The sequence below is a fragment of the Coregonus lavaretus genome (genome assembly GCF_964263955.1).
Source record: "Coregonus lavaretus genome assembly, chromosome: 26".
Lineage (NCBI taxonomy): Eukaryota > Metazoa > Chordata > Actinopteri > Salmoniformes > Salmonidae > Coregonus > Coregonus lavaretus.
The window spans coordinates 13622343-13648966 of NC_140013.1; the positions used below are offsets into that span (position 1 = coordinate 13622343).

At 50.1% G+C, this 26624-nt stretch overlaps 1 protein-coding gene across 1 annotated transcript in view; it reads right to left on the bottom strand.

Moving 5' to 3' along the window:
* Positions 1-888: 888 nt before the first annotated feature.
* dpf1 (double PHD fingers 1) overlaps positions 889-26624 on the bottom strand; it is a gene marked incomplete at its 3' end in the record, with an annotated part of 59545 nt that continues 33809 nt past the window's right edge. Inside the window, exons 9-12 of the mRNA XM_084142512.1 lie at positions 4901-5020; positions 4572-4684; positions 1325-1406; positions 889-959 (exon numbers count right to left, since the gene is read on the bottom strand). Of these exons, the coding sequence (XP_083998638.1) occupies positions 889-959; positions 1325-1406; positions 4572-4684; positions 4901-5020 (386 nt within the window). The remainder of the gene's footprint in view (positions 960-1324; positions 1407-4571; positions 4685-4900; positions 5021-26624) is intronic.

Sequence of the window (26624 nt, forward strand, 5' to 3'; positions counted from 1 at the left end):
TGGCTTTTTCAGTTGTTGTTTTGAAGGAAATGAAGGTAACAAGAAAACCTTTACTCTAATTCATTATTTTTTTGGACACACAATTTGATCTAAGTGGCTGATGGCAGAGTGACAACCTCTCCACTCCCTCTCCTCTGTAAATGTCATAAAGCCACAATAGCTCTAGGCGATGGTATCAATCTCAGAGTACTTCACTTTCAAAGGCTTTGAGTGGCGGCTCCATGTGGGAGGAAGGGGGCGGGGCTGCAGCTGCTTTAAACCTAACGAGGAGTCTGGTCGTCACTACAGCCTGCTTCTCCCTCTCTGTGTGTACTCTGTTGCCAGGGCCACGGCCGAGTGGATGGGAGTATAAGGCCACAGTGACAGCTGATGCTCGTTAGGGCTCCTCTAAGGACCCTTCACAGGGGAGAGCGTGCCTCTTGAGTGCCCTTGTGGGCTACTGATAAACGTCTCTTCGGAGACAGACGGTGGAGGGCCAACAGGCCCCGGGGGGCAGCCCAGTTAGGCTATTGATGATCAGATGCTCCCCCTTGATGCTGCTGGGGTAGAAGGTGGTTCCTCCAGGGCCAGAGGTGCCAGAGGTGGAGGGGACTCCAGGGGCAGGTGGCTGGGCCTCAGCAGGGGCAGACTGGGGGAGACCTGGTTGGAGCATTGTGCACTCTGAGAAGTAGGTACTTCCATTGACGTTAAAACAGCTGGGGCTGGGGCGGGGAGACCTGTTGACTGGAGAAGTGGACGGACGTCTGTTGTCGTTTCATAGAGGAGGAAAAACTGCAGGGCGTTGGGGTTGTCTTCTCAGATTGGAGTTGGTCCAGTTGCTATGTTTGGGGGGGGGGGGGGGGGGGCATACGTGGGTGCGGGTTGGCGGTGTAGCGTGGCAGTGGCAGATTAGGTCAGGGTGATGTAGGCTGAGGCCTTCTCTTTTAGCTGTCGCAGACACAGATGGCAACTCCAGCTCCCTGGAAGATCAACAGTTCACAAGTTCACTGGTTATTGGAAAGCCCAGGGATTAACCCTAGCAGAATAAATTAACACTGTAAATTGAATACTGACTGACTGTAGCAAGTGCAACACCACATACTGTGGTCAAGTAGTGGGATAGATTTGTAATCTCTTAGTCAACTTGACTTGCTGATGACACAATCATTCTGCACAATGCCTTTCCCCTTATAATGCACCTACTGTATAAATCACATTATGAACCCAGCCATTGCATGGTCATCAATTACCGACAATATGCCGCCCTAGGTATACTATACAGTATACAGTATTCTGTAGGACTACACTAGGCCTATATCCTCCACATATCCTGTAGTGTACCTACCCTCTGGGGGCTCCGCCATAGGGGGGCTCAGGCAGTACATATGGTAGCCTCTGTCACAATCATCACAGAATAGTAACTGATCCTGAAACAAGGAAACACACAAACACAAATAACGTTCTGACATTATCAATCAAATATAGTGGCAGATATGTATCTGTAATGTTTCTTTAACCAGATGCAAATTCTACACATACTATACATACTACACATACTGCACATACTACACATTCTACACATACTACACATACTACACATACAGTGAGGGAAAAAAGTATTTGATCCCCTGCTGATTTTGTATGTTTGCCCACTGACAAAGACATGATCAGTCTATAATTTTAATGGTAGGTTTATTTGAACAGTGAGAAACAGTCAGAAACAATCCAAAAAAACGCATATCAAAAATGGTATAAATTGATTTCCATTTTAATGAGGGAAATAAGTATTTGACCCCTCTGCAAAACATGACTTAGTACTTGGTGGCAAAACCCTTGTTGGCAATCACAGAGGTCAGACGTTTCTTGTAGTTGGCCACTAGGTTTGCACACATCTCAGGAGGGATTTTGTCCCACTCCTCTTTGCAGATCTTCTCCATGTCATTAAGGTTTCGAGGCTGACGTTTGGCAACTCAAACCTTCAGCTCCCTCCACAGATTTTCTATGGGATTAAGGTCTGGAGACTGGCTAGGCCACTCCAGGACCTTAATATGCTACTTCTTGAGCCACTTCTTTGTTGCCTTGGCTGTGTGTTTTGAGTCATTGTCATGCTGGAATACCCATCCACGACCCATTTTCAATGCCCTGGCTGAGGGAAGGAGGTTCTCACCCAAGATTTGACGTTACATGGCCCCGACCATCGTCCCTTTGATGCGGTGAAGTTGTCCTGTCCCCTTAGCAGAAAAACACCCCCAAAGCATAATGTTTCCACCTCCAAGTTTGACGGTGGGGATGGTGTTCTTGGGGTCATAGGCAGCATTCCTCCTCCTCCAAACACGGCGAGTTGAGTTGATGCCAAAGAGCTCGATTTTGGTCTCATCTGACCACAACACTTTCACCCAGTTCTCCTCTGAATCATTCAGATGTTAATTGGCAAACTTCAGACGGCCCTGTATATGTGCTTTCTTGAGCAGGGGGACCTTGCGGGTGCTTCAGGATTTCAGTCCTTCACGGCGTAGTGTGTTACCAATTGATTTCTTGGTGACTATGGTCCCAGCTGCCTTGAGATCATTGACAAGATCCTCCCGTGTAGTTCTGGGCTGATTCTTCAACGTTCTCATGATCATTGCAACTCCACGAGGTGAGATCTTGCATGGAGCACCAGACCGAGGGAGATTGACAGTTATTTGTGTTTCTTCCATTTGCGAATAATCGCACCAACTGTTGTCACCTTGTGTAGGTCTACAATCTTGTCCCTGACATCCTTGGAGAGCTCTTTGGTCTTGGCCATGGTGGAGAGTTTGGAATCTGATTGATTGATTGCTTCTGTGGACAGGCTTCTATTATACAGGTAACAAACTGAGATTAGGAGCACTCCCTTTAAGAGTGTGCTCCTAATCTCAGCTCGTTACCTGTATAAAAGACACCTGGGAGCCAGAAATCTTTCTGATTGAGAGGGGGTCAAATACTTATTTCCCTCATTAAAATGCAAATCAATTTATAACATTTTTGACATGCGTTTTTCTGGATTTTTTTGTTGTTATTCTGTCTCTCACTGGTCAAATAAACCTACCATTAAAATTATTGACTGATCATTTCTTTGTCAGTGGGCAAATGTACAAAATCAGCAGGGGATCAAATACTTTTTTCCCTCACTGTAGGCCCAGATTTGCTAAGCGTTTGCACCCATTTCTTATTGTGTTATTAACCTTTACTTTACCCTATTGATCTGTCCCCAATATTGAATTCTCTGTTGTAAAAACAGGTGCAAACTCTTAGTAAATCTGGGCCATCGGGCGTTAATCATACTGGAGGATGAGAGTCCAGGCGAGTGTGTGTTGGGGTAAATGGAGAGTGGGATATACACTGAACAGAAATATAAACGCAACATGTAAAGTGTTGGTCCCATGTTTCATGAGCTGAAATAAAAGATCCCAGAACATTTTATTTCTCTCAGATTTTGTGCACAAATGTGTTTACATCCCTGTTAGTGAGCATTTCTCCTTTGCCAAGATAATCCATCCATCTGACATCTGTGGCATATCAAGAACCTGATTAAACAGCATGATCATTTCACAGGTGCATCTTGTGCTGGGGACAATAAAAGGCCACTCTAAAATGAGCAGTTTTGTCACACAACACAATGCCACAGATGTCTCATGTTTTGAGGGAGTGTGCAATTGGCATGCTGACTGCAGGAATGTCCACCACAGCTGTTACCAGATCATTTCTTTCATTTCTCTACCATAAAATTGGCAGTACGTCCAACCAGCCTCACAACCGCAGACCACGTGTATGGCATCGTGTTGGTGAGCGGTTTGCTGATGTCAACGTTGTGAACAGAGTGCCCCATAGTGCCGGTGGGGTTATGGTATGGGCAGGCATAAGCTACGAACACAATTGCATTTTATCGATGGCAATTTGAATGCACAGAGATACCGTGATGAGGTCCTGAGGCCCATTGTCATGCCATTCACCTGCCGCCATCACCTCATGTTTCAGCATGATAATGCACGGCCCCATGTTGCAAGGATCTGTACACAATTCCTGGAAGCTGAAAATGTCCCAGTTCTTCTATGGCCTGCATACTCACTTGACATGTCACCCATTGAGAATGTTTGGGATGCTCTGGATCGACGTGTACGACAGCGTGTTCCAGTTCCCGCCAATATCCAGCAACTTCGCACAGCCATTGAAGAGGAGTGGGACAACATTCCACAGGCCACAACACAACACCCTGATCAACTCTATGCGAAGGAGATGTGTCACGCTGCATGAGGCAAATGGTGTCTTTCTGATCGACGCCCCTACCTTTTTAAAAAAGGTATCTGTGACTAACAGATGCATATCTGTATTCCCAGTCATGTGAAATCCATAGATTAGGGCCTAATGAATTTATTTCAATTGACTGATTTCCTTATATGAACTGTAACTCTGTAAAAATCTTTTGAAATTGTTGTATGTTGCATTTATATTTTTGTTCAGTATAGATGTTTTGGGAGTATAAAGGGTGTGTGTGTGTGTGTGTGTGTGTGTGTGTGTGTGTGTGTGTGTGTGTGTGTGTGTGTGTGTGTGTGTGTGCGTGTGCTGCTCACGTCATTCTCGGAGGTGCCACATAAGCTGCAGGATTTGCACTCAATGCACTGCCAGCGGTAGGTTCGCACTGCTGCCGTCATGTTGACTGTGAACTGCAGGCAGGACGGGTGACCTGGGGACACAGAGAGGGACACACACACTCTTCATGTTACTCCTCATCATCATCGTTGTCGTCGTCATCAACGTCACCATCATCATCACCATCATCATCATCATCATCAAGTTGGGCTTGTTTCCATTACTCTAAAACATAATAACATTTGTGTAAGAATGACACATTTAAAACCAACTAAAACTGGTGTCCGTAGGAGTGTCTGTCTGTCTGTACCTGAGCGTCCACAGTCGGCACAGGAGATGAGGTCCTCGGGACACCCAGTCTTCTTGGAGCCACCCAGGCAGAAGTCACAGTAGCCGTTAGGGATGACTGACCCGTCTGCAGCTTTCTTAGCTGAAATCACACAGATGGAAAGGTTACATACAATAGAGGTATTTCCATAACAAACGCTCTCTTACAGAAAAGCAGCATATTACTCGTATATTCTATGCTCAATTTTTTATCCAGCATTTGTATGAAGCTCCATTCAGCACAGAGTCTATGGCTGTGATCTGTGGCTACTGAGGCTGGTGTAGAGCTGAGGACTCAACAGGCTCACAACTAGACTGATGTAGGAGGAACATCGCAGGTTTGGAGAGGGAAAGAGGGAGAGAGAGAGAGAGAGAGAGAGAGAGAGAGAGAGAGAGAGAGAGAGAGAGAGAGAGAGAGAGAGAGAGAGAGAGAGAGAGAGAGAGAGAGAGAGAGAGAGAGAGAGAGAGAGAGAGAGAAAGCAGAAACGAGGGAAAGAGGCGGAGACAGAAAACATCGAGTGAGACGGTGAATATGAGACTTCCAGCCAGCCAGACTGCTGAGCGTCCCAGCTGGATAAAACTCACCCTCCTCCATATGTTGGTTTTGGTAAAGCAAGCAGCCTGTTTAATATTGTCAAAGGAGCGGTGGGTGGCTGGGACAGACCTGCTGTGCGTCAAGCGGCAGGTGTGCGGCGGGAAGCCATTTTAGAATAACCATTAATGGAGAAGAACGTCCCCCTGCATGCAACCTCTCTGTCTCACTGACTGCAGTCGATTGCATAATACCTTTAATAGCTCTGATCACGTAACCAGGACAGTCTATTTGTATATGTCCATTGTTCCTGTATTAAGATGTAATGCAATGGACAGGAACATCACAGTGACTCACCAGCGGCGCACGTAAGACAGATGAAGACAAACAGTATACAGTAGACTAGACAAGCACATACAGGAATTCATCCCGAATACATAAACACACACACACACACACACACACACACACACACACACACACACACACACACACACACACACACACACACACACATAATTCAGTAGCAGTCTGCATGGTAGAGTAGTCAGTGGTTGTCTGGTGTGTGATTTGGAGAGCCAGGGCCCTCTCCAGCGAGGTCATTAATCCAGCCCAGGGTGGATTGTGGCAGGGGGCTGGGGGAGGTGGAGGGGAGGTGGAGGGGTGGAGCAGGGTGGAGGGTGTGGAGGGGGAGATTGGGTTTTCTACTCCACAGGGTTGGTCTATAATCCCCAGAGAAATAAAAAAAGAACTCTGATCAGGATGAGAGGAGGGGGGGGGGGGAGAAAAGAGCAGAGGAGCTGTCCGTGGTACCAGCACTGCAGCCAGCCAGGCAGCTCTGTACTGTATTGTATAATACAGTAATGTACAGTGGAGTGGTACATTATGTACAGTCAGGGGACTGTGGCAAACATACCACTATCCCCACCTTCGTCTACAACACTTGCCACTTGGGCACTGAGATATGTATGGACTATATACAATATGTACATATATTATGCATGTACAGTACAAGCATTAAAAGCAAGGCAAAATAGGTTTACTAATGAAATACGTCACTTTGAGTAAATACAATTTTTAAAAAGCCTTGTGAAAAAAACCACACACCCCTTCTTTGTATGTATTTTATTTCAACAGACTACTGCTGACTGTGCTTCACCACAGTCCCTGGTGGGCAAAACTGTATATGCACACAGAATTACGTAAAACTATATGCCAAACGGCACATACTACAAAGAGTGTTGCTCTGGGGCTCTGTGGACCGTGAGGCTGCGAGGACCCCTGAGAGTGAATCAGCAGACCCTGACACATCTGTGTGTGAGAGGGCTGCCCGCTGGCCTGCCTGCTCAGAAAGGAAAGCCCATCAATGACTAAATGCCTGTGGCCATGTTTAAAGTCTGAGACACTAACCTGAGGTAGTATATCCTTGAGACAGACAGAGAGAAAGAGAGAGAGGGAGGGAGTGAAAAAGAGAGAGGGGGTGAGAAGGAGAAAGAGACAGGGGGAGAAGGAGAAAGAGAGGGTGGGAGGGAGAAAAAGACACCGAAGCGAGAGGAAGTGAAAGACAGAGAGACATACAGACCAAACCAGACAGAGAGACACATAAAATTGGCAGACAGACAGACAGAGACAAAGAACATGCGCGTGAGAGGTAGATAAAAAAATGATCACAAGTAGCATGTTCCTGAGGTTGTCAAGGGTGATACACTCCTCCCTCCCTCCATCTCAACTCTAGCACCACCTTTCCTGTAACACCCCTCCAATTACTGGGAGAATACAGGCAGAACAGCACACTTCACAGCTTTTAAGTGTGTCTCGGAACCCACTGGGAATTAGGGGAGAGAGATGAATCCTCAAATACCCCCCACATTTCTCCCCCCTCCCTTCCGTTCCCTTATCTCGCTTTCTCTTCTCCTATCTCTCTCCTCTCTCTTCGTCTACCCCCCTCTCTCTAAGTCTAAGCCACTCTACCTCTCTTCCTCTCCCCTCTGCCTACTCTCCCTCTCTCTCCCCCTCTCTCTTCCTCTTTTCCGATCTCTCTCCAACTCTCTCTCTCTCTACGCTCTCCCTTTCTCACTCCCTCATTCTCAATACAGCCTGCTCCTGGAGTTTTCACAATCTCATTCTAGCACAATCCCTAGCCTAAGATCCATACCGCACTGGCTGGTCAATAAAGTGGTCACAGCCTTATCAAATTAGCACTTCCGCAGGAATACCAACAAGCACCTGTTGCCTGGTCTCACTTTCTCTATGCTTCTCACTCTCCTCCACACTTTCATTCCTTCTTTTTGTCACGCGTGCTGTAGGTGGGTGTAGTGGTGGAATCAAACGCAGGACACCGAAGTATAGTCCAACAGACTTTAGTAACTCTCCAACAAGGAAATTACGAGAACACTTGCCCGTAGGCGAAATAACGCACGAAGGCGAACAAAACAAATGCGCACTACACAGGTGCGTAAACACTCCACGCAGTGGAGGGAAGCTCAACCGAGCGAAATAGCGAACATCAGCCCTACACACGACAGACAAAAATCAATAACACACAACACCTGACAAACACAACGAGAACTAAATAGGACACTAATGACACTAAATGAAAACAGGTGTGACAACAATCAGACAAAAGCAAACGAACATGAAACATACAACGGTGGCAGCTAGTATTCCGGAGACAACGAACGCCGAAGCCTGCCCGAACAAGGGAGAGAGGCAGCCTCGGCCGAAACCGTGACAGTACCCCCCCCTTGACGCGCGGCTCCAGACGTGCGCCGACTCCGGCCTCGGGGACGACCCGGAGGACGCGGAGCAGGGTGCGTCAGGTGCCCACGATGGAATTCCGTCAGGAGAGACGGGTCCAAAATGTCTCTCCTCGGCACCCAGCACCGCTCCTCCGGACCGTACCCCTCCCACTCCACTAGATACTGGAGACCCCCCATCCGACGTCTCGAATCCAAGATGGACCTCACGGAGTACGCCGGTGCCCCCTCGATGTCCAATGGGGGCGGAGGAGTCTCCCTGATCTCACTTTCTTGGAGTGGGCCAGCTACCACCGGCCTGAGAAGGGACACATGGAACGAGGGGTTAATACTTTTATATTCAACAGGTAGCTGTAATTTATAACACACCTCGTTCAACCTTCCCAGGACTTTAAATGGCCCTACAAACCGCCGACCCAGTTTCCGACAGGGCAGGCGGAGGGGCAGGTTCCTGGTAGAGAGCCAGACTCGATCACCAGGTGCGTACACCGGTCCCTCACTGCGGTGGAGATCGGCGCTCGCCTTATGACGTCGGAGGGCCCGCTGCAGGTGGACGTGTGCAGCGTTCCATGTCTCCTCCGAGCGCCTCGCCCACTCATCCACCGCAGGAGCCTCGATCTGGCTCTGCTGCCAGGGTGCCAGAACCGGCTGGTAACCTAACACACATTGGAAAGGGGTTAGGTTAGTGGAGGAATGGCGTAGGGAATTCTGGGCCATTTCGGCCCAGGGAACGTACCTTGCCCACTCCTCCGGCCGGTCCTGGCAGTATGTTCTAAGAAACCTGCCCACATCCTGGTTTACACGTTCCACCTGCCCATTACTCTCCGGGTGGTAACCCGAGGTGAGGCTCACCGAGACCCCCAACCGCTCCATAAAGGCCCTCCAGACTCTGGAGGTAAATTGGGGACCTCGATCAGACACAATATCCTCGGGTACCCCGTAGTGCCGGAACACATGGGTGAATAGGGCTTCGGCAGTTTGCAGGGCGGTAGGAAGGCCCGGCATGGGGAGCAAACGACAGGCCTTAGAAAACCGGTCCACAACGACCAGTATAGCGGTATTCCCCTGTGAAGGAGGAAGGTCAGTAAGGAAATCCACCGAGAGGTGGGACCATGGTCGTTGTGGCACGGGCAGGGGTAGTAACTTACCCCTAGGCAGATGTCTAGGCGCCTTACACTGGGCGCACACCGAGCAGGAGGAAACATAAACCCTCACATCCCTTGCCAACGTGGGCCACCAGTACTTGGCACTAAGACAGTGCACTGTCCGGCCGATACCCGGATGTCCAGAGGAGGGTGACGTGTGAGCCCAATAGATCAATCGATCCCGAACCTCGAGCGGAACGTACTTCCGACCCTCCGGTCACTGTGGTGGACTAGGGTCGGTGCGTAACGCCCGCTCGAGCTCAGCATCGACCTCCCACACTACCGGTGCCACCAGACACGACTCCGGCAGTATGGGAGTGGGCTCCACGGACCTCTCCTCCGTGTCATACCGCCGAGACAGCGCATCTGCCTTACCGTTCTGGGACCCAGGGATGTACGTGATCTTAAACGTAAACCGGGTCAAAAACATATTCCATCTAGCCTGCCGAGGGTTTAGCCTCCTCACTGCCCGGATGTACTCCAGGTTACGGTGGTCCGTCAAAATGAGGAAAGGGTGTTGAGCCCCCTCAAGCCAGTGCCTCCACACCTTTAGGGCCTGTACCACGGCTAACAGCTCCCTGTCCCCTACGTCATAGTTCCGCTCCGCCGGACAAGCTTCTTAGAATAAAAAGCACAGGGGCGGAGTTTAGGTGGCGCGCCAGACCGTTGTGAAAGCACGGCTCCTAGACCGGCCTCTGACGCGTCCACCTCTACCTGGAACGGCAAAGAGGGATCCGGATGCGCCAGCACTGGAGCCGAGGTAAACAGGTCCTTCAGCCTCCCAAATGCCCTGTCCGCCTCGGCAGACCACTGCAGACGCACCGGGCCCCCCTTCAAGAGAGACGTGATGGGAGCTGCCACCTGTCCAAAACCCCGGATAAACCTCCGGTAGTAATTCGCAAACCCCAAAAACTGCTGCACCTCCTTCACAGTGGTTGGTGTTTGCCAATTACGCACGGCTGACACCCGGTCTACCTCCATCTTCACCCCTGACGCAGACAACTGATACCCCAAAAAGGAGACCGACTCCTGGAAAAACAGACACTTCTCTGCCTTAACATACAGGTCGTGCTCCACCAGCCTCCGCAACACTCTGCGCACCAGGGCCACATGCTCGACACGGGTAGGCGAGTACACGAGAATGTCATCTATGTACACCACGACCCCCTGCCCCTGCATGTCCCTGAAGATCTCATCCACGAATGATTGGAAAACTGACGGAGCGTTCATCAACCCGTATGGCATGACAAGATACTCGTAATGGCCCGAGGTGGTACTAAAGGCTGTCTTCCATTCATCGCCCTCCTTGATGCGCACCAAGTTGTACGCGCTCCTGAGATCTAATTTAGTGAAGAAACGCGCCCCATGCAGGGACTCAGTCATGGTCGCAATCAGCGGGAGTGGATAACTGTACTTCACCGTGATCTGATTGAGACCACGGTAATCGATGCATGGGCGCAAACCACCATCCTTCTTCTTCACAAAAAAGAAACTCGAGGATGCAGGGGAAGTGGAAGGCCGTATGTATCCTTGTCTCAGAGATTCGTCTATGTAAGTCTCCATAGCTTTCTTCTCCTCCTGAGACAGAGGATACACATGGCTCCGTGGGAGCGCAGCTCCTGCCTGGAGGTCTATCGCACAATCTCCCTGCCTATGGGGCGGCAACTGCGTTGCCCTCGACTTACTAAACGCAATAGCCAAATCCCCATACTCAGGGGGAACGTGCAATGCGGGCACCTGGTTTGGACTCTCCACCGAGGTAGCCCCTACGGAAACGCCTAAACATCTACCCACACACTGGGCAGACCACTCCATCAGAGCCCTCTCCTGCCACGAAATAGATGGGTTATGGGTACTCAACCAGGGCATGCCCAGCACCACCGGATACGCAGGAGAGTCAATCAGAAATAGCTGAATCATCTCCTGATGACCCCCCTGCGCACACATCCTAAGTGGCGCAGTGACCTCCCTGATCAAGCCCGCACCCAACGGACGGCTATCTAGGGCATGAACGGGGAAAGGGACATCAACAGGAAGAAGGGGAATCCCTAAAGCTAAACAAAATTTCTTATCAATAAAATTCCCAGCCGCACCTGAATCTACCAGCGCCTTATGCTGGGAATGAGGTGCTACCTGTGGAAAACTCACAGGCAAACAGAAATGTGCAATAGAGAGCTCTGGGTGAGTGGGGCGCCTACTCACCTGGAAGGAATCCCCAGTGCGGGACCTGTCGTCCTCTCCCCTAGGAGGCCATCCCCAGCACCTAGCCGCGGTGTGTCCTCCCCGACCACAGTTGGTGCAGGGGATGGACCCCCTAGTAAGCCGACCCCTCCTCTCTCTAGCGCCAGCACCCCCGAGCTCCATGGGACACGGCTCGGAGGCGCTGGAGGGTGAAATGGACGGACCCCCCTCGGAACGTCCGCGGGTAGCTAGTAGGTTATCCAGCCTGATGGACATGTCGACCAACTGGTCGAACGAGAGGCTGGTGTCCCTACAAGCCAGCTCCCGACGGACGTCCTCTCGTAGACTACACCTGTAGTGATCGACGAGAGCCCGATCATTCCACCCTGCATCGGCCGCTAGAGTACGGAATTCGAGGGCGAACTCTTGCGCACTCCTCCTCCCCTGCCGGAGGAAGACCAGACGCTCCCCCGCCGCTTTCCCCTCCGGGGGATGGTCAAACACCGCCCTGAAGCGGCGGGAGAACTTGTCGTACGTGATGGTGTCCGCGTCGATCTTCCTCCACTCCGCGTTGGCCCATTCCAATGCCTTCCCGGAAAGGCAGGAGATCAGGGCGGACACGCTCTCATGTCCCGAGGGCGCCGGGTGCACGGTGGCCAGGTACAGCTCCACCTGGAGAAGGAATCCCTGACACCCGGCCGCGGTTCCATCGTAGGACCTCGGGAGCGAGAGTCGGACTCCTCGGGGTTCCGGTGCTGGAATGGGCGGACTGGCCGATGGTGCTGGCAGGGAGGGTGGCGGTGGAGGCGTTCCCCAGCCTCGAATGGTGGTGATCACCTCCTGCAGTGCGGTCCCCATCTGCAGGATCTGGTCCCGTTGTTCCCGAACCTGGTCCTCCAGCGTCGTCTGGGCTGCTGCGGCTCCTGCTGATTCCATTTTAAGGTGTGTTATTCTGTCACGCGTGCTGTAGGTGGGTGTAGTGGTGGAATCAAACGCAGGACACCGAAGTATAGTCCAACAGACTTTAGTAACTCTCCAACAAGGAAATTACGAGAACACTTGCCCGTAGGCGAAATAACGCACGAAGGCGAACAAAACAAATGCGCACTACACAGGTGCGTAAACACTCCACGCAGTGGAGGGAAGCTCAACCGAGCGAAATAGCGAACATCAGCCCTACACACGACAGACAAAAATCAATAACACACAACACCTGACAAACACAACGAGAACTAAATAGGACACTAATGACACTAAATGAAAACAGGTGTGACAACAATCAGACAAAAGCAAACGAACATGAAACATACAACGGTGGCAGCTAGTATTCCGGAGACAACGAACGCCGAAGCCTGCCCGAACAAGGGAGAGAGGCAGCCTCGGCCGAAACCATGACACTTTTGCTCTCTCACCCATGTCTCTTCACTCTGTTTTCTGAACATAAACCTATTCACACTGGTCCAATAATAAGGTACAATGAGCATAAACCTATTCACACAGGTACAATAATAAGGTACAATGAGCATAAACCTATTTACACAGGTACAATAATAAGGTACAATGAGCATAAACCTATTCACACAGGTCCAATAATAAGGTACAATGAGCATAAACCTATTCACAAAGGTCCAATAATACAGTACAATGAGCATAAACCTATTCACACAGGTACAATAATAAGGTACAATGAGCATAAACCTATTCACACAGGTCCAATAATACAGTACAATGAGCATAAACCTATTTACACAGGTCCAATAATAAGGTACAATGAGCATAAACCTATTCACACAGGTCCAATAATAAGGTACAATGAGCATAAACCTATTCACACAGGTACAATAATAAGGTACAATGAGCATAAACCTATTCACACAGGTCCAATAATACAGTACAATGAGCATAAACCTATTTACACAGGTCCAATAATAAGGTACAATGAGCATAAACCTATTCACACAGGTCCAATAATAAGGTACAATGAGCATAAACCTATTCACACAGCTTCAATAATACAGTACAATGAGCATAAACCTATTCACACAGGTCCAATAATAAGGTACAATGAGCATAAACCTATTTACACAGGTCCAATAATAAGGTACAATGAGCATAAACCTATTCACACAGGTCCAATAATAAGGTACAATGAGCATAAACCTATTCACACAGGTCCAATAGAGGGTACAATGAGCATAAACCTATTTACACAGTGTCACGAATTCAGCCGAGGCTGCCCCTCCTCCTTGCTCGGGCAGGTTTCGGCGTTCGTCGTCACCGTCTTACTAGCCACTACCGCTCCATTTATCATCACTCCATTTGTCTTGTCTTGTCTTGTCAATCACACACACACCTGGAACTCATTCCCTCATTAGTCTGTGTATAAGTGTTCCCTCTGCCCCCTTGTCCATTGTGAGTGATTGTTCATTGTGAGAGTGAGTAGCTCGGTTGAGCTACTCTTTCCTTGTATGTAGCCAAGTTTCTTCAGGTCGTCCAACGCCTGGAGAGAAGAGGAACCGATCCGTCGAGACCAGCTGGCCAACTGGATCCAGCCACCTACATCACAGCACCCGGAGGTATCCAGATATCTCGACCATGGGCGTTCGATGGGACGCCGGCTCTATGTCAGGGATTCCTTCTCCAACTGTACAGCTCCAGTGTCAGGCCGGCGCCATCAGATCGAGAGCAGGTGTCCATCCTCATTTCCTGCCTCTCGGGAAAGCCCTGGAGTGGGCCAACGCGGTTTGGAGAGAAGGAGGAGCCGCGTTGGAGGACTACAGGGAGTTCGCCCGCCTATTTCGGGCGGTTTTCGATCACCCGCCCGAGGGTCGAGAGGCGGGTGAGCAGCTGGTCCACTTGAGGCAGGGGACGAGGACAGTACAGGAGTTCGCGCTGGAGTCCCGGATTCTGGCAGCAGGATCCGGGTGGAACGAGCGGGCCCTGATCAACCAGTTCTGGTGCCATCTACGGGAGGACGTCCGACGGGAGCTAGCCTGCCGTGACACCAGTTTGTCTTTTACCGAACTGGTGGATATGGCCATTCGTCTGGATAACCTGCTGGTAACCAGAGGACGTCCTGGAGGAGGTCTGCCCGTTCCCGCCCCGACCAACGCGGATCCAGAGCTCATGGAGCTGGGTGGTACCGCGCACCGAGAGAGCGGATGACGACAGCGCCAGTGCCAATCGGATGGCACAAAGGGACATTCCACCACACGTTGTCGACAGCGCTCTTTTGGATCAGGAGGCGGCCGGCAGGGCACTCTCGCATCACCCCAGGTATTGAGCACCCACACTTGTTCAGAGCCCTCTGCTGTGCACTGTACCATACCCATATACTTCCCTGATTACATGAGAGTTCCCAAGTGTAAGGCGCTAGTAGATTCAGGCACAGCTGGGAACTTTATGGATAAAACTTTCGCAGGCCACCAGGGCATTTCATTAGTTCCCCTATCCATTCCACGCCCCATCAGAGCACTTGATAGTCGACCATTAGGGTCCGGGTTGATAAAGGAAGTCACGGTACCAGTCACCATGATCACACAGGAGATGCATTGTGAGCAGGTAACTTTTTCCATCATTGAGACTCCTGCTTTCCCTGTGGTGTTAGGTATTCCGTGGCTAGCACTCCACAACCCCACTTTCTCATGGCCACGGGGTGGTCGCGAGAGTGTCAGGGTAGGTGTCTGGGTGTTTCTGTTGGTGCAACCACGGTGGAAAGTCCAGACGGTGCCTCCACCGTGCGCATTCCCCCCGAATACCATGATCTGGCACAAGTTTTCTCCAAGAATAAGCAACTAAATTGCCACTTCATCGGGCGGGGGATTGCGCAATAAACCTTCGGGTAGACGCTGTACCTCCCAGGAGTCATGTGTATCCCCTGTCGCAGGCGGAGATGGAGGCTATGGAGACATACGTCACCGAGTCCCTGCGCCAGGGGTACATACGTCCCTCCACTTCACCGCCTCCTCAAGTTAATTTTTTGTGAAGAAGAAAGACGGCGGTCTGCGCCCGTGCATTGACTATCGACCACTGAACAAGGAGACGATTAGATTTAGTTATCCTCTCCCCCTCATTCCGTCAATGGTTGAGTCATTGCATGGAGCGCGCTTCTTCACTAAATTAGATCTCAGGAGTGCGTACAACCTGGTGCGTATCAGAGAGGGAGATGAGTGGAAGACAGCATTCAGCACAACCACGGGGCATTATGAATACCTGGTGATGCCCTATGGTTTGATGAATGCTCCCTCAGTCTTCCAGTCCATTGTAAACAAGGTGTTTTGGGACATGCTTGGTCGCAGTGTAGTGGTCTACATCGATGACATCTTGGTGTATTCCGCTACGCACGCCGAGCATGTGTCCCTGGTTCGCAAAGTACTGGCCCGACTGTTGGAAAATGACCTTTATGCTAAGGCAGAAAAGTGTATGTTTTTCCAGCAGTCCGTCTCCTTCCTCGGATACCGCATTTCTACCACAGGTGTGGAGATGGAGGGTGACCGCATTGCAGCCGTGCGTAATTGGCCGACTCCAACCACGGTAAAGGAAGTGCAGCGCTTCCTTGGCTTCGCCAACTATTATCGGAGGTTTATCCGGGGCTTTGGCAAGGTCGCAGCTCTCATTACATCTCTGTTGAAGGGTGGGCCATCCCGTCTCCGCTGGTCTGCTAAGGCTGACAGGGCCTTCAGTAACTTGAGGGAACTGTTCACCTCGGCCCCGGTACTGGCCCACCCCGATCCATCACTACCGTTCGTAGTGGAGGTGGATGCGTCCGAGGTTGGGATGGGTGCAGTCCTGTCTCAACGCTCGGGCACGCCACCCAAGCTCCGCCCCTGTGCGTTCTTCTCAAAGAAGCTCAGCCCGGAGGAGCAGAACTACGGCGTTGGTGATCGGGAGCTGTTGGCCGAGCTCTGACCGCGTGAAGACATTGGCTCGAGGGGGCGAAACACCCATTCCTCGTCTGGACGGACCACCGTAACATGGAGTACATCCGGGCAGCGAGGAGGCTGAACCCTCGCCAGGCCAGGTGGGCCCTATTCTTCACCCGGTTTGATTTCACACTGTCATACATTCTGGGTACAAAGAACGTGAAGGCAGACGCACTGTCCCGGCTGTATGATACAGAGGAGAGGCCCAGAGACAATACCCCCATACTGCCAGACTCATGCATTGTGGCGCCGGTAGTATGGGCGGATATAGCGCAGGCATTATGCACAGATCCATCTCCACAGCAGTGTCCAGCTGGGCTGCAGTACGTGCCTGTGCTTATCCGTTATCATCTGATCTACTGGGCACACACGTCACCCTCCTCTGGTCACCCAGGTATCGGTCGTACAGTGCACTGCCTGACCAAAAAGTACTGGTGGCCTACCTTGGCTAAGGACGTGAGGGTGTATGTTTCCTCCTGCTTAGTGTGCGCCCAGAGTAAGGCACCTAGGCACCTTCCAGCGGGTAAGTTAAAGCCTTTACCAGTTCCACAACGACCATGGTCTCATTTGAGTGTTGATTTTTTTAACTGATCTGCCTCTCTCTCAAGGGAACAACACCCTCCTGGTTGTTGTGGACCGCTTTTCGAAGGCCTGCCGCCTCCTTCCTCTGCCCGGTCTCCCCACGGCCCTACAAACTGCGGAGGTCCTGTTTACACAAGTCTTCCGGCACTACGGGGTACCAGAGGATATAGTGTCTGACCGAGGTCCCCAGTTCACGTCAAAAGTCTGGAAGGTGTTCATGGAACGTCTGGGAGTCTCGGTCAGCCTAACCTCTGGGTTCCACCCTGAGAGTAATGGGCAGGTGGAACGGGTAAATCAGGATGTGGGTAGGTTCCTGAGGTCCTATTGCCAGGACGGGCCGGGGGAGTGGTCGGTGTTCCTGCCATGGGCAGAATATGCCCAGAACTCTCTCCGCCACTCCTCTACGAACCTAATGCCATTTCAGTGTGTTTTAGGTTATCAACCGGTTCTGGCACCGTGGCACCAGAGCCAGACCGAAGCTCCTGCGGTGTATGACTGGTTTCGGTGTATGACTGGTTTCGCGCTGTGCGTCGTCAGAAAGCCAACGCTGACCGTCACCGCAGTGAGGCCCCCGTCTTTGTACCGGGGGATCGAGTCTGGCTCTCCACCCGGATTCTGCCCCTTCGCCTGCCCTGCCGGAAGCTGAGCCCGCGGTTTGTAGGGCTGTTCAAAGTCCTGAGGAGAATCAACAAGGTCACATATAGGTTATTACTCCCCCCTGATTACCGTATTAACCCCTTGTTTCATGTGTCTCTCCTCAGGCCGGTGGTGGCTGGTCCGCTCCAGGAGTCTGAGGTGCGGGAGGTCCCTCCACCTCCTTTGGACATCGAGGGGGCGCCGGCGTACTCTGTCCATTCCATACTGGATGGGCCTTCAGTACCTCGTGGAGTGGGAAGGGTACGGTCCGGAGGAACGGTGCTGGGTCCCGGTGAGGGATATCCTCGATCCCTCTCTGTTGAGGGACTTCCATCGTCGCCATCCGACTCGCCCTGCTCGCGTCCTCCTGGCCATCCCTGAGGCCGGTGTCGGCGCGCTGCTGGGGGGGGTTACTGTCACGAATTCAGCCGAGGCTGCCCCTCCTCCTTGCTCGGGCAGGTTTCAGCGTTCGTCGTCACCAGCTTACTAGCCACTACCGCTCCATTTATCATCACTCCATTTGTCTTGTCTTGTCTTGTCAATCACACACACCTAGTACTCATTCCCTCATTAGTCTGTGTATAAGTGTTCCCTCTGCCCCCTTGTCCTTTGTGAGTGATTGTTAATTGTGAGAGTGAGTAGCTCGGTTGAGCTACTCTTTCCTTGTATGTAGCCAAGGTGGATTTTTCCCTTCTGCTAGTTTTGTTTTAACGCTTGCTGCGCTTTATTCATGTACACTGAATAAACTCTGGATTTCGGTGTTTTACCTACTGCGCCTGACTCCGTCATTCACACCTCATCACACACAGGTCCAATAATAAGGTACAATGAGCATAAACCTATTCACACAGGTCCATTAATAAGGTACAATAAGCATAAACCTATTTACACAGGTCCAATAATAAGGTACAATGATCATAAACCTATTTACACAGGTACAATAATAAGGTACAATGAGCATAAACCTATTTACACAGGTCCAATAATAAGGTACAATGAGCATAAACCTATTTACACAGGTCCAAGCATACAGTACAATGAGCTTAAACTCATACACAGAGCCAACTATTAGATAGCTAAGCTTAGTTATTATGGTTTTGCACCTGACAATAAAACAAGGTTTCACTAAAGCAATCCTACTAGTCTAGTGTGAACCAGTGATGATGCTGTCTATGATGTTACTGTGAACAGACCATACAAACAGAGGCACAGATCAGCTCTTAGTCTCACCTACACACTGCTTTCCCCACAACACAAAACACATTCCAGCATAGCAGGTGAGCAAATAGAACAGAAGAGGATGAGGAAGAGGAGAGGGAAGAGGAGAGAGGAAGAGGAGAGAGGAAGAGGGGAGAGGAGAGAGGAGAGGAAGACGGGAGAGGAGAGGAAGATGAGGAGAGAGGAAGGGCAAAACTCAAAGAGGAGAGGGAAGTGAAGAAGTGGCTGCTGCTGTGTCAGAGCATCAGGGTGAAAACACACACTCTGCACTCCTGTCGCCAGGCTGCTTAATGAGGGGAGCACCACACCGAAACACACGCACACACATACAGATACACACTAATATAATGTTTACATACACTCACATTCACAGACAATACATGCACACATGCGCAAACACACGCACAAGCACACACAGGGACATGCGCAGGCACACACTGAGACAAATGCATGCATACATTTTACATTTACATTTTAGTCATTTAGCAGATGCTCTTATCCAGAGCGACTTACAGTTAGTGAGTGCATACATTTTTCATACTGGTCCCCCGTGGGAATCGAACCCACAACCCTGGCGTTGCAAGCATACACACACACACACAAAGATTTGTAGCCAGCACATCTTTGCATAATAACTTTTAAAGGCTTGTTCCACTCCCAACCCCCACTCTTTCTCTTTAACGTGACGAATGAGTCCCTCTGCCCCGAATCCAGCCTTCAGTAGGGTTGGAATTTTGGGTGACATTTTGGATGAAGGTTATTGTTTTTTGTTTTTTCACACATTTTCTCCTCTCCTATGCTATACCCTATGAAAGTACCGCCTACTTCCTGGTACAAGTCCCGTACTGTTTTTTGAATGGGCGTCAAGCTTATATCATAAAATTCATGAAAATTGAATCATTTAAATTATATTTGAATTCATTGATTAAGGTAAAAAATTAAAAACGCAATCGAAAACCTTCATGAAAGGCATCAGGTAAAAGTAAATGAATCCACGAATAAGAAAATAATTGTACATACAGTGCATTCGGAAAGTATACAGTATACGTTACAGCCTTATTCTAAAATGGATTAAATTGTTTGTTTTTCATCAATGTACACACAATACCCCATCATGACAAAGTAAAAACAGCTTTTTAGAAATGTTTGCAAAAAAAAGCATTCAGACACTTTACTCAGTACTTTGTTGAAGCACCTTTGGCAGCGATTACAGCCTTGAGTCTTCTTGGGTATGACGCTACAAGCTTGGCACACCTGTATTTGGGGAGTTTCTCCCATTCTTCTCTGCAGATCCTCTCAAGCTCTGTCAGGTTGGATGGGGAGAGTTGCTGCACAGCTATTTTCAGGTCTCTCCAGAAATGTTTGATTGGGTTCAAGTCCGGTCTCTGGCTGGGCCACTCAAGGACATTCAGAGACTTGTCCTGAAGCAACTCCTGGTTTTGTTTTGGCTGTGTGCTTAGGGTCGTTGTCCTGTTGGAAGGTGAACCTTTGCCCCAGTCCGAGGTCCTGAGCACTCTACTGTAGGGATGGTATTGGCCAGGTGATGAGCGGTGCCTGGTTTCCTCCAGACGTGACGCTTCGCATTCAATCTTGGTTTCATCAGACCAGAGAATCTTGTTTCTCATGGTCTGAGAGTCCTTTAGGTGCCTTTTGGCAAACTCCAAGTGGGCTGTCATGTACCTTTAACTGAGGAGTGGCTTCCGTCAGGCCACTCTACCATAAAGACCTGATTGGTGGAGTGCTGCAGAGATGGTTGTCCTTCTGGAAGGTTCTCCCATCTCTACAGAGGAACTCATTGGGTTCTTGTTCACCTCTCTGACCAAGGCCCTTCTCCCCTGATAGCTCAGTTTGGCCGGGAGGCCAGCTCTAGGAACAGTCTTGGGGGTTCCAAACTTCTTCCATTTAAGAATGATGGAGGCCACTGTGTTCTTGGGGACCTTCAGTGCTGCAGACATTTTTTGGTACCCTTCCCCAGATCTGTGCCTCGACACAATCCTGTCTCAGAGCTCTATGGACAATTCCTTAGACCTCATGGCTTGGTTTTTGCTCTGACATGCACTGTCAACTGTGGGACCTTATATAGACAGGTGTGTGCCTTCCCAAATCATGTCCAATCAATTGAATTTACTACAAGTGGACTCCAATCAAGTTATAGAAACATCTCAAGGATGATCAATGGAAACAGGATGCACCTGAGCTCAATTTCGAGTCTCATAGCAAAGGGTCTGAATACTTATGTAAATAAGGTATTTCTGTTTTATATTTTTTATATATTTGCAAACATTTCTAAAAACCTGTTTTCGCTTTGTCATTATGGGGTATTGTTTGTAGATTAATCAGGTGAAAAAAATTATTTAATCAATTTTAGAATAAGGCTGTAACGTAACAAAATGTGGAAAAAGTGAAGGGGTCTGAATACTTCCTGAATGCACTGTATATCTTAAATGACCACGTTTTCATGAATTTGATGATATAAGCTTGAGGGGGAGGGAGGCATTTCCTAAGCAACCGAAGACTTGTTTGCTACAACACGTTGCTTATTTCAGCAAGGAGCAACACAGTTTCATCACGTTGTAGTCCATGTTACAGCAGAAACAGACTGAACCGCACTAATGTCCGGCCGTCCCGTCTTCAGTCAGCTATTTGTTACACTCCCCAAAAAAAGGTTATGATGGTTATTTTATTTTCATGACGATCTTCATCCATAACCGTGGCGCTAACACACACACACACAGCACAAATGCACAGAGAGACAATGGATCCAGTATGGAGAGTGGAGAGTGACTGTGAGTCAGTCTGATGAAAAGTGTCAGTCACAGATGAGATATCTCATGAGGAACCTTTCCTCTCTCTCATTCTGTCTGTGCTTCTCTCTTTCACAGAGGAAATTAGATTTTTTTTTCTACAATCCGTCTGTTGTCACACAAATACATACACCATCAGTCTACACCTCCTTCTTCAATTCTCTACCTCTTTCTCTCTTTTAAACACACACACACACACACCAGCAAGACGCAATGCAATAACATGCTCGTTTCTCTCCCCTGTCCAGTCAGCAGGTTGCGTAAGTCGCAGTGCATTGTGGGTCTTAAACAGAATGACATTGCAAAGCGAGAGGACAGTGGAGATTTTGGTGCATAATAAAACTTGATCTATGGCTGCAGTGTAATCACACTGACCTGCACACGCTATGTCAGCCTCTGTGGCAGCATAAGAGGCTGCCTCTGTCTGTAACACATACACATACACAAACAGTAAATACACACTTATTTGTATATATACAGTGCATTCGGAAAGTATTCAGACCCCTTCCCCTTTTCCACATTTTGTTACATTACAGCCTTGTTCTAAAATGGATTACATTTTTTAAAATCCTCATCAATCTACACACAATACTTTATAATGACAAAGTGAAAACAGGTTTTTAGAAATGTTTGAAAAGAACCTTCCAGAAGGACAACAATCTCTGCAGCACTCCACCAATCAGGCCTCTATGGTAGAGTGGCCAGACAGAAGCCACTCCTCAGTAAAAGGCATATGACAGCTCGTTTGGAGTTTGCCAAAAGGCACCTAAAGGACTCTCAGACCATGAGAAACGAGATTCTCTGGTCTGATGAAACCAAGAATTAACTCTTTGGCCTGAATGCCAAGCGTCACATCTGGAGGAAACATGGCACCATCCCTACGGTGAAGCATGGTGGTGGCAGCATCATGCTGTGGGGATGTTTTTCAGCGGCAGGGACTGGGAGTTTAGTCAGGATCGAGGGAAAGATTAACGGAGCAAAGTACAGAGAGATCCTTGATGAAAACCTGCTCCAGAGCGCTCAGCACCTCAGACTGGGGCGAAGGTTCACCTTCCAACAGGACAACGACCTTAAGCACACAGCCAAGACAACACAGGAGTGGCTTCGGAACAAGTCTCTGAATGTCCTTGAGTGGCCCAGCCAGAGCTCGGACTTGAACCCAATCGAACATCTCTGGAGAGACCTGAAAATAGCTGTGCAGCGACGCTCCCCATCCAACCTGACAGAGTTTGAGAGGATCTGCAGAGAAGAATGGGAGAAACTCCCCAAACAAAGGTGTGCCAAGCTTGTAGCGTCATATCTGTGAGAGTGTGATTTGAAGGAGTCAGGCGCAGGAGGGTAAATCACAGAATACAGAGTTTATTCCGTACTACACAGTTACGCTGGATAACGTCAACATTCCAGTGCGCAAAACAGGCGCTCTGGAACAAATACAGGCACACGGGGAAAATATACCCCGGCAATACAAAGTACAGGTAGCTCCACGAGCTCCACTCATCTCACATGAAACAATCACCCACAAGGACAAGGGAGCAGAGGGAACACTTATACATGTACTAATGAGGGGAATATGAACCAGGTTTGTGTAATTGACAAGACAAGACAAATGGAATGATGAGATATGGAGCGGCAGTGGCTAGAAGGCCGGTGACGACGAACGCTGAAGCCTGCCAAAACAAGGAGGGGAGGCAGCTTCGGAGGTAGTCGTGACAGTACCCCCCCCCCCCTTGACCCCGGCCTTGGGGACGGCCAGGAGGACGCGGAGCAGGGTGAGCCGGATGGCGATGGTGGAAATCCCGCAACAGGGAGGGATCGAGGATATCCCTCACCGGGACCCAGCACCGCTCCTCTGGACGTACCCCTCCCCCTCCACGAGGAACTAAAGGCCCACCACCCGGCGCCTCGAATCCAGGATGGAACGGACGGAGTAAGCCGGTGCCCCCTCGATGTCCAGAAGAGGCGGAGGGACCTCCCGCACCTCAGACTCCTGGAGCGGACCAGCCACCACCGGCATGAGGAGAGACACATGAAACGAGGGGTTAATATGGTAATCAGGGGGGAGTAATAACTTATAGGTAACCTCGTTGATTCTCCTCAGGACTTTGAACGGCCCCACAAACCCGCGGACTCAGCTTCCGGCAGGGCAGGCGGAGGGGCAGATTCCAGGTCGAGAGCCAGACCCGATCACCCGGTACAAAGACCGGGGCCTCACTGCGGTGACGGTCAGCGTTGGCCTTCTGACGACGCACAGCGTATTGGAGGTGGTCATCCACCGCAGGAGCCTCGGTCTGGCTCTGGTGCCACGGTGCCAGAACCAGTTGGTAACATAAAACACATTGGAATGGCGTTAGGTTAGTGGAAGAGAGACGGAGAGAGTTCTGGGCATATTCGGCCCATGACAAGAACACGGACCACTCCCCCAGCCGGTCCTGGCAGTAGGACCGCAGGAACCTACCCACATCCTGATTTACCCGTTCCACCTGCCCATTAGACTCGGGGTGGAAACCAGAGGTCAGGCTGACGGAGACCCCCAGATGTTCCATGAAGCCTTCCAGACCTTGGATGTGAACTGGGGACCTCGGTCAGACCCTATATCATCTGGTAACCCGTAGTGCTAGAAGACGTGTGTAAACAGGGCCTCCGCAGTTTGCAGGGGGAGACCGGCCAGAGGAAGGAGGCGGCAGGCCTTGGAAAAGCAGTCCACAACAACCAGGATGGTGGTGTTAACTTGGGAGAGGGGAAGATCAGTCAGAAATCAACACTCAGTTGAGACCATGGTCGTTTTGGAACTGGTAAAGGTTGTAACTTACCCGCTGGGAGGTGCCTAGGTGCCTTACTCTGGGCGCACACCGAGCAGGAGGAGACATACACCCTCACGTCCTTAGCCAAGGTAGGCCACCAGTACCTTCCGGTCAGTCAGCGCACTGTACGACCGATACTTGGGTGACCAGAGGAGGGTGACGTGTGTGCCCAGTAGATCAGACGATCACGGATAAGAGCAGGCACGTACTGCAGCCCAGCTGGACACTGAGGTGGAGATGGCTCTGTGCATAACGCCTGCTCTATGTCCGCGTCCATCACCCATACTACCGGCGCCACAATGCAGGAGGCCGGGAGTATGGGGGTGTTGTCTCTGTGCCTCTCCTCTGTGTCATACAGCCGTGACAATGCGTCTGCCTTCACGTTCTTCGTACCCGGGATGTATGATACTGTGAAATCAAACCGGGTGAAGAATAGGGCCCACCTGGCCTGGCGAGGATTCAGCCTCCTCGCTGCCCGGATGTACTCCAGGTTACGGTGGTCCGTCCAGACGAGGAAAGGGTGTTTCGCCCATTCGAGCCAATGCCTCCACACGGTCAGGGCTCGGACAACAGCCAACAGCTCCCGATCACCAACGTCGTAGTGGGACGGCCCACCCTTCAACAGAGATGTAATGGGAGCTGCGACCTTGCCAAAGCCCCGGATAAACCTCATATAGTAGTTGGCGAAGCTAAGAAAACGCTGCACCTCCTTAACCGTGGTGGGAGTCGGCCAATTACGCACGGCTGAAATGTGATCGCCCTCCATCTTCACACCTGAGGTGATAATGCGGTATCCGAGGAAGTTGACGGACTGCTGGAAAAACATACACTTCTCTGCCTTGGCATAAAGGTCATTTTCCAACAGTCGGGCCAGCACTTTGCGAACCAGGGACACATGCTCGGCGCGTAGTGGAATACACCAGAATGTCATCGATGTAAACCACTACACCGCGACCAAGCATGTCCTGAAACACCTCGTTCACAAAGGACTGGAAGACGGATGGAGCATTCATCAAACCGTAGGGCATCACCAGGTATTCATAATGCCCCGTGGTTGTGCTGAATGCTGTCTTCCACTCATCCCCCTTTCGGATACGCACCAGGTTGTACGCACTCCTGAGATCTAATTTGGTGAAGAAGCGCGCCCCATGCATTGACTCGATCACTGAAGGAATGAGGGGGAGAGGATAACTAAATCTTATCGTCTCCTTGTTCAGTGGTCGATAATCAATGCAAGGGCGCAGACCGCCTTGAGGAAGCGGGTGAAGTGGAGGGACGTACAGTAGGGAGAACAAGTATTTGATACACTGTCGATTTTGCAGGGTTTCCTACTTACAAAGCATGTAGAGGTCTGTCATTTTTATCATAGGTACACTTCAACTGTGAGAGACGGAATCTAAAACAAAAATCCAGAAAATCACATTGTATGATTTTTAAGTAATTCATTTGCATTTTATTGCATGACATAAGTATTTGATCACCTACCAACCAGTAAGAATTCCGGCTCTCACAGACCTGTCAGTTTTTCTTTAAGAAGCCCTCCTGTTCTCCACTCATTACCTGTATTAACTGCACCTGTTTGAACTCGTTACCTGTATAAAAGACACCTGTCCACACACTCAATCAAACAGACTCCAACCTCTCCACAATGGCCAAGACCAGAGAGCTGTGTAAGGACATCAGGGATAAAATTGTAGACCTGTACAAGGCTGGGATGGGCTACAGGACAATAGGCAAGCAGCTTGGTGAGAAGGCAACAACTGTTGGCGCAATTATTAGAAAATGGAAGAAGTTCAAGATGACGGTCAATCACCCTCGGTCTGGGGCTCCATGCAAGATCTCACCTCGTGGGGCATCAATGATCATGAGGAAGGTGAGGGATCAGCCCAGAACTACACGGCAGGACCTGGTCAATGACCTGAAGAGAGCTGGGACCACAGTCTCAAAGAAAACCATTAGTAACACACTACGCCGTCATGGATTAAAATCCTGCAGCGCACGCAAGGTCCCCCTGCTCAAGCCAGCGCATGTCCAGGCCCGTCTGAAGTTTGCCAATGACCATCTGGATGATCCAGAGGAGGAATGGGAGAAGGTCATGTGGTCTGATGAGACAAAAATAGAGCTTTTTGG